Source organism: Branchiostoma belcheri, unplaced genomic scaffold (genome assembly GCF_001625305.1).
Source record: "Branchiostoma belcheri isolate BF01 breed outbred unplaced genomic scaffold, Haploidv18h27 scaffold97, whole genome shotgun sequence".
Lineage (NCBI taxonomy): Eukaryota > Metazoa > Chordata > Leptocardii > Amphioxiformes > Branchiostomatidae > Branchiostoma > Branchiostoma belcheri.
The window spans coordinates 267,618-276,762 of record NW_017804653.1 but is presented as its reverse complement, the minus strand read 5'-3'; the positions used below and the strand labels follow the sequence as shown (position 1 = coordinate 276,762).

General features: G+C 41.9%; 2 protein-coding genes across 4 annotated transcripts in view; one reads left to right on the top strand and one right to left on the bottom strand.

Moving 5' to 3' along the window:
- Positions 1-946: 946 nt before the first annotated feature.
- LOC109461835 (5-hydroxytryptamine receptor-like) lies at positions 947-5,043 on the top strand. The gene is made up of 5 exons (XM_019758303.1): positions 947-1,285; positions 2,030-2,667; positions 2,790-3,345; positions 3,518-3,626; positions 4,829-5,043. The coding sequence occupies exons 1-5, from the start codon at positions 947-949 to the stop codon at positions 5,041-5,043; spliced, it is 1,857 nt and encodes a 618-aa protein (XP_019613862.1).
- A 932-nt stretch (positions 5,044-5,975) lies between these two features.
- The window catches only part of LOC109461891 (electrogenic sodium bicarbonate cotransporter 1-like), a 46,326-nt gene continuing 43,156 nt past the window's right edge, over positions 5,976-9,145 (bottom strand). For all 3 annotated transcript variants that reach the window (XM_019758362.1, XM_019758363.1, XM_019758364.1), the window contains one exon: positions 5,976-8,887. In XM_019758362.1, the coding sequence (XP_019613921.1) occupies positions 8,617-8,887 (271 nt within the window). In that variant the 3' untranslated portion in view covers positions 5,976-8,616. The remainder of the gene's footprint in view (positions 8,888-9,145) is intronic.

Here is a 9,145-nt window from a genome sequence, read left to right as displayed (position 1 = left end):
AACCATTTGTACAATGATTGAGTCAAAGTTTTAAAATGTAGGAACCTTTTTTTTTCGGCCCGCCTTGTTTTTTTTCGCCCGCTTGCATAAGATTTGGACTCTGCGGAGGATGTCATCCTTAAAATTGACTTGCTGTGGCCTTAGTTTAATAATGACAATAATAAAACACCGTCATAGTCGCCGTAGGAAACATACGAATTGGAGCCTCTGGTGATTATGTTTTCAATAGAAACGGAAATTGTAAACGCAGCAGTACTAGGAACTCGTGAGAAGTTTTCATTATGAAACGCCTGGTCGACAGTAGCCTCCTTCGCAGACTTCTGAGGTGGACGATATTTTTTTTTCGGTGAGCGACGCGAGTTATGCCGCGGAGGGACGGTTTTGCCGCCGAGGGAGTTTGCCGGGAGAGACGGTAGGAGAAACTGCCTCTTCCCGGCAAAGTTGACCGTTCCTCCGCGGCATAACTCGCATCGAAAAAAAATGAACCCCGTCACCTCAGAAGTCTGGCACCGAGGCTATAGGTCGACAGGATGTTGCCTAACTCGCTGACGGCGTTGCACACCCACGTATGGTCCTACCTGCTGTGGCGTTGTTATGACAACCGTGGCGTTGCCATGACGACAATCAACACGCCTCACGTAGCCCCACCATAATTGCACGTAGGCCAATTATGCTCATTTAAATCCAAATGCTAGGCAGTGCCGTAAACTTTACATAAGCCTCGGAGGTTATTTCTTCCTATCACGACGCAGTGTTGGTTGAATAGAGTGTCGGTGATCTATTTTATTCTCCATCTATAGCTGTAGAGACCACTTAACACACGGGGAGTCCCGGACGGAGACACCGTAGGCTTCGGGGCTCCGAGCAGGCATCGCCGAAGATTTCACTTCGTTTGAACGGTGGTTCAGAAAAAGCAATGACGGCGTTTCATCCAAGTACCCTGCTGATGGAAGCATCATCTGCGGGTCGGACTAATATTAGTAATGTTTCCGAATCAAACCGAAATGCGAACGGAATAAGCGAAGGGGACTTGGCCGGGAATGACGCTTCCATGGTGACCGCTTCAGTCAGCCTGGCTCTCATCATGCTAGTGTCACTACTGCTGAACATCTTGGTGACAGTCGCTGTCGCTAGAGGGATGCGGAGTCATAAAATGAACAACTCGCTTCTGATGCTGAATTTGACCGTGTCCGGGCTTGCTCTGACCATCCTAGGGATGCCGCTGTCCCTGGTGTCCGTGTTCGACAGAGGGCTATTGCTGAGTGGACTGGACAGTCTTTGCAACGTGAGTTCATTTTGCCTAAACATTATATGTTCTGCTTTTAGCACCAGAGGTTAGCGACCCTGTCATAAGAGGTTAGGAGTTCAAATCCCGGCTGTTGTCGCTCACCCGACATGCACGCTACTGGAAAGGGTCGCAGTCCTTAGGATGGGACATTAAACCGTGGTCCACTGTTCATTGTGCTTGTCGAAAAAAGCTAGGGGAATTTACCCGGGACAATGAACCTGTAAATACTGTACATAGAGTCTGTCTTCTTTGTCACGACCAGTGGGAGATTAGCTCTTCAGTGAGCTAGTAATACTGGTTCGAGATCATTTTTGGCGACGTCTCAGGGAGGAGCCTAATGGTACAGTATTGTGTGCAGTTTGCAAACATTCTAGGAATGGTACAGGCATTTTGTCCACATGAATGGAATGTCCGCAGGCATGTCTCTGACCCACATCTATGCCCACATTCCTGGAAACCCTTGGGAAGACCTGTCTGCCCCAGATGGCCCTACTTTCTGTGATCCCGGGGCTCGTTCACTATACACTCAGGGGAGGAGTGCACTGTATCTGTCTAGACTTAACAGGTACCAAATCATGAAATGATGGCAGTGCCATGCAAACAATAACCCTAACAGCAACCACCGTTGCCATGGCAATGTATGTTTTCATTGCCAGTCTTGTTATCTTTACGAGCCTTTCAGAGCAGCTTTCCTAATGTTAAATTCTATGTATAAAATTATTCTGCCCCTTTGTGTTTCAGGTGAATGGTTTCGTGTCCGTGTTCCTGGCCATGGCAACCACTCTGTCTCTCACGGCCATCGCAGTAGATCGCTACCTTGCCATCTGTAAAGCGGCCAAGTACAGGATCATCCTCACGCCCTCCCGCACACACACCGTTCTGGTAGCCATCTGGGTCGTCTCTGCCATCGGCGCTCTTCCTCCGGTCTTCGGGTGGGCGGAGTTCGAGTACAACCCGGCTACGTACCACTGTTCCCCCGCTTGGCACTCCCCGCACGGCTCGGGCTACCTCGTCTTTTGCCTGATCGTTGCGATCGTTCTGCCAATTGGTGTCATGCTCGTCTGCTACACGCTTATTTTCGTAACGGTTCGTAGAAGTAGTAGACGGGTCGCATCGATGAATGAACAGAACAACGCACGAAACAGATCTTTGGAAAACGGACTGAAAACGGTTACCGGTACGGAGCGTCCTAGCCTGTATCATAACGAAGTCAGGCTGCGGCTTGGCGGTGAAAATGTGGAGACTGAAAAACAGGACACTGTGTTTTCGATTCGACTCCAGTGGCGACCAAAAAGTGAGCCAAATCGTGAAACCGAAACAAACGACGAGGACATCGGCATCGGCGCTGCTAAGGCACGCTTACTGCATAGGTCGCTATCGTATGACGACAAAGACAATAGGAAATACATGTACATGGTTCAGCAGGCTGAAACTGACCGACTGGCAGTAAGGTATCAAAGAAATGACCGTTATCTTGCCGTTCACGACCCGGCTTTAACAGGTCTCAATGCGAGGAGAGCAAGAGACATACCTACAGTTACTGTGTTGAAGGCTGCGGCAAAAACACAGCGTTCCATGTCTACACAGCTTTCCATGCCTCCACTGCGTTCCATGTCAACACAGCGTTCCATGTCAACACAGCGTTCCATGTCTACAGAGCGTTCCATGTCTACACAGCTTTCCATGCCTCCACTGCGTTCCGTGTCTACACAGCTTTCACTGCTGCGTTCCATGCATCCAGTGCGTTCCATGCCAACACAGGTTCCCATGGCAACACAGCGTTCCATGCCAACACAGGTTCCCATGGCAACACAGCGTTCCATGCCAACACAGCGTTCCATGGCAACACAGGTTTCCATGCCAACACAGCGTCCTATGCCAACACAGGTTCCCATGGCAACACAGAGTTCCATGGCAACACACGTTTCCATGGCAACACAGTGTTCCATGTCAACGAATGTTTCCATGGCAACACAGCGTTCTATGTCAACACATGTTTCCACGCCAAAACAGGTTTCCAGACCAACACAGCGTTCCACGTCAACACAGCGTTTCACGTCTACACAACGGTCCATGTCTGCACAACGGTCCATGTCTACGGACACATACTCAGGACTCACAGACGGTCACTGTTCGCATGAGAACAATGCGCGCATCAATGAAAGGGATGGCATCGCTGGTGCTGCCACCACCCCCGGCCGCCTGTCGCCATCTCCGTCCTTACTGGAGAGACATTTTGAAGAGAGAAGAAGCGTGGACATCCCGAAAGCGTTCCGAGTCAGCCAGGGGAGGAGGGTTCGCGATCAGCAGAGAAAACAGAGGAAAATCGCCATCACCGGTATGTAATGTTACGTTTAAAATCTGAACAGAACATAAAATTACACGAACTCAGAGATTCTAGACCTTCGGGAACCATTTTGGGGTTTCAATTTGTGAAATGGGATCGTATTTAATTTCTATCCGGTATCTATCCACTTCCTGAATTCCCCCATGTTCTACCCATGTACCTCCACTCTTCAATGTGATGGGCCACCTTTAGGCTTAAACTCATTGCCAATCAAGTAACTAATAAACAACCCAGTCTCACTGCAACCGCCTCTGTCTGACAAACATACACACAAACCCACCTAAAACAATTCCAGCCGGCTATCTCTTTGAGACACACATTTAGCGCCGATTGCTGTTCACCTTTCTTTCCGCTTGTTCAATTGATTTCAATATATTAGATCCTATAGATAAATGCAACTACATTCTAAGGGGACATAACCAATACAGTGTTCAAATAGGAAAATACATTAAAGAATGTTTTGATCTTAGAGAACACATGTTAGAGAATAGTTAACCTTTATTGTTACATCATACATATACTCTGTACGTAAGATGACGTTATCCGCACATGTATTTAGCTTTGTTAGATCTTTAGTTAAGTTGTAGAAGACCATACAAAAGTCTCTGTACTTTTTTGTTGTGTCAATAAAGAATCTTCATATTTAAAGATTTTTGATAGGCTTTGGGAAAAATTACTTATCTTGGTCGCAAGCGCTACTTATTAACCACATATTGCAAAAACCACCCCAGGCGAGCGTAATTGATAGCCGTAAGGTAGTGCAGCACTACATAGAATATGTGGGGTTGTTTTTGCATAGAAACAGTCGGCGGTGATGCTTCGTGAATGGCCAATTAAATAGAGGAGTCAGGGCGCCAATTATGGCGATTTTATTACCTGCACTGACGCACGTCTCCGCTTTCTAGTAATTCTATCGAATATTTTTTAAGGATTTTGATTCACACTACGAATCTAATGATAGTATTTGACCAAGAGTATAAAATTGCCTTAGTATGCATATGTATACGTGTAAATACATGTATGCCCCACATACGAAAATAGGACTTAAATGTATTTGTTATATAATGCGCCAGAATATAATAATTTCTTAAAACACATTCCTTAAAATTCAACTTATTATATTAAGAAATACTGGCATAGGTACAACAGATAGCCATTTACATATAACGTCATAACCTTATATTTTTTCATAGGTGTGATGCTGGTATTGGCGTACATCACATGTTGGGGACCCTACACCATTCTTAACGTACAGGCCAGCACGGCGCCGCTGTGGGCCTACACCCTGGCCATGTGGCTGGGCTATACCAACTGTGTGGTCTGTCCCGTGGTGTACGCGCTCACCAACAGGCACGTCATGCAGGAGATCAGGGCACTGTGCGCGCCGCGGCAACATGCGGGGAGATAGGCGCCGCCTAGCGAGTTCGGCATGAAGAACAATGCACCTCGTTCATGCAACTGACACAGGTATATACTGCGACCCGAAAAAAATACACGCGTGCGAACTCAGCACAGCCTGAGGAACGGCACGCATGCAAACTTTGGCAGCTTGAGTATTAGCACGCGTGTAAACCAACGTGAAATGAGTAAGCTCACGTCGTGCACACCCTCATTTGGGGTACCCAAAATATAGCTCACTTACACCAAGAACGCCACCTAACGACTGCGATGAACAACAGCACAAATCGTTCATACAACTTGGTTACACAGAATCTGTATGTGTTGCAAGAGGAAACTTGTTGTGAAAAGAGTGAACTGTGTTTTTTAAGATGATCTGTCTTACAACTGTGACAATATATTTGACGAGACTTACGTGAACCTTTTTTGGCGACGCCTGAGGGGTGGAGCCTGCTTGATAGTTTCTCCTTCAGTCTAGTCACCCTAAAATGTATTAGTGATTTTTGGAAAAAAGATGGTGTGAAAAAACTGAAATGTACATTATCAGGACCATAACCGTATGAGATCAATATCTATTTAACTACAACGGTTTCTTATTAATAAGGCCATGTTGATTTGATAATATGGATGACATCCTCTGGGAACCTCAAAACTGACATGAGCGTGTGAATAAAAAAAAATTTGGCAAAAAAAAGTTTCCTTCATTATGAAATCTATGTGGACATGAAGGTTGAACAAATGACTAAACACACAGAATATAGTACAATTTACAGTATGGTCGAAAACTTTTTTTTTCAAACAGACAAAAATACATGCATGCGCGGATGTCATCCATATAATTGAATCAACATGGCCTAACTCTCTTGAAATTAAATTTGACTCGATATCTATTTTAACCGCTATAAATTGTACTTACATGTAATATTAACGAAAAGACATTTGTTCAGTATTTTGATTTGTTTATTGGTTCTGAGGGTCCTTGACAACATACCATTGTAGTGTTCTACAATCCACGATTGATTACACACCAATAAACAAACGTCAATAAACACTTTACAATTAACAAGTGACCACATTAAAATCCTAGAAATCATGCCAGTTTCAGTCCTCACAGAGGAGGGGGCAAGCACTGGAATCACTCATTTCATTTTATATCCTCATGTCCTCTTTACCCGGAACTTTCAATGTACTCTTTGCAATTATTTCAAGTTGTGCAGAGAAAAAATACTACAACTCCTTACTACAGCAGCATACACTATACAGAAGCTATATCTTTTAAAATTTTCTGGAGATGTGAAAAATATCATTTGCTTTTTGTCATAAGCTATGCTATTGAGGAAATAAAGATTTTATTGCTATCTACAAACAGTTTATGATATCTTACAGACCTGTCTCTGACTCAAGCCTATTCTTTCTTGTACTAAAGGCACTTCCTAAAAACTATATGTAAGCATTATTTTGACTGGTAGCATTGAAGTGAAAAGATTGTAACAATTATCAAAGGTTCCCATGTAGTTTATAGCTATTTGAGAAAGATGAAATTTTGCTACTTTGCTGAAAATCAGAAAAATAGTATTTGCCTGTTTATGTCATGTAAAAGTGCACTGAAAAATACATGCAAAGTGCAAAACAAAGAACCTAAAAATGTATGCTTTTTGATCACTTTATGCAGGACTTATAACACTAATAGCCCACAACTTGTCTTAAACATTTTTCAGTCCCTCTTTTTTGCCTTACCACTTCTTAAACAACACAAGCAACCTTCCAACAGCAAGAAAATTTACAATAATTTCTTTTAAATATTAACATACCCGATTTGACTTTTACAGTTGCTTAGGAAATGTAAGGAGGTATTGTGTGGATTGGTCTATTTATAATATTTCTTGATGAACAGTTGATGTGTACATTGGACAGCTTCACGGAATACACGGAATTCCGCGGAATACAACAGAAGGTTCACGGAATACAACAGAAAAGCATGCTGATTATTAATTACATGTATGTATCAGCTTCTATGAATAGTGTATATTCATATTGGCAGTTGTGATATTTAGTTTACAATACTCTGATTGCTCTTGATAATATATACACCTACAGATTTTAGCAGCAGCTTATAAGAACTAAACAAGTCCACAACAAACAACTACTTGATCTTATGACGATTCTGTGTACAGTTACTTTACATATTTACTCTTTAATATTTACGATGATCCATCGATTGGAAATTAAATAACACATATTAAAAGCCAAGCCATCAAAAACAATGGCCTGACATTAACCTTATACATGCTAACTCCTCTTGTATCTTTGTCAACATGCTTTATTGACATGTACTAAGCAGAGAGAGGTTAAAGCCAAAAGAAGGACCTTGCATACGTTGCAGACAGTGAATACTACAACTAGTACTCTCTGTACTAGTTACATTTGTACCTACTTCAAGTTTTAAATGAAACTTTATCAAACTTTTGGAGAGAAAATATTTCATTTCAGTGCTACATAACTTTGAAGGTGTCTACATTAAACAATTTTTGTTAAACTTTTCTTAAGGAGTGGGTTAGCAAGCAACTTGCAAGCAGAGATGTTCTTAAGTTTTTAGAAGTCTTCTATCCCCCTTAAGAAGATTATAGAATCAGCCCTACGAGAAGTAATTTTCCCATAATCTAGCCAGATTTTAATAGATTAGCACCATTTATTTGTGGTAATAACCATGTTATACTTTTATTATCTTTTCATCAAAATACGATATGTTAAGAGTGCAGAGGGCAGAATAAGAATTATACATCTTTTAAGAAAAAAAAAAAGAGCAGTATTTTTTGAATGGCATCACCATTGGTTATAGGAGTTGAAAAATTACAAAGTAAAAATCGACCCTATCTCAAATGCAACAATCTAATATAGATATAAAATATGCTTTCAATTGATTTTAATGAATGTAGCTTTCAGGTAAAGGTTTTTGTTCTTTGTGAACTCCTAAAGTTATTTTGTTCTAAAAATATAGGACCTAAAATCTCTTTGTTGAGATTTTTCTGTTTTAGTCTAATTGTAACAACTTTCCTTGGATTTGTATTTTTCAAGCAGATATTTGATTGCTGAAATCTGTACAAGCCTTCATATAACGTATCACAGAAAACATTGCAGCATGAATTTAGTCATATTTTGGAATCGTCTGTCAAGAAAAAAAATGACCAATTTCCCTAACCTAAAGTGTGAGTGAAAAAAGAAATAAAATCAACATAAATTAAAAAAAAAAATCATTCAACTAAAGGGCAACTCATGAAAATAAAAATTTATTTTCATCTCATTTTTAGTCTGTGATGTGCAGTGATTTGAAAAAAATAATAAAACAGGACATTTTCCGACATGTAATACACTCTATACTTGCTAAAACTAAGTCCATAGAGTACACACATAGAGAGAAGACTTAGTACAATCAACAAACCCTACAGGAGTATAGCAGACAGAGTTGGCACATTTCAGTGATAGCTAGCAGAGAAAACCTATGACGATTACTAAAGGTGACTTTGGAGTTTGTCAAAGGTTTGCACAAGGTAGCATAGTAGTTGTAGCGGACGCTTTTTTTTCGCTACACTGTTGTCTCCACATCGGGACTATCGGAAGGGGAGGGGGCTTGCACTTTGATCAACGGGGATTTCCCTTCTTCCACGTCTTTTGGTCGTTGTTGTTTCTTGGCGTCGTTGTCTTGCCAGGGAGGGGGGATGTTTATGGTGATACCCCCCTCTTCGATCAGGGGGGACAGCTCGCCGTTCTTGGTGGTCGGCTTTCTGTCGGCGTGTGCGTTGGGCCCGTCCTTCAGCGTCAAGTCACCAGGACGAGACTTCTTTGAGCGACGCGATCTAAAGACACAAATAAAAAAAGGAGTTGTCAGTGTAAAATACGCATACTTCTTCAATGTATTCATATTCTAATTACCTTCGTCAAGAAGGTTATGTGTTGGGTACACTATAAATATGGGCTGGCGATTTTTAGAACGGTTATAACATGGGGGTGCGGTGCGTGTATCTTCATGATATTTAGTAGGTAGGTTTGGGTTGAGATAATAAAGGTCAAGTTCAATTATGGGTAATCTAGCAGCTTTGCACAGATTTTTAAGA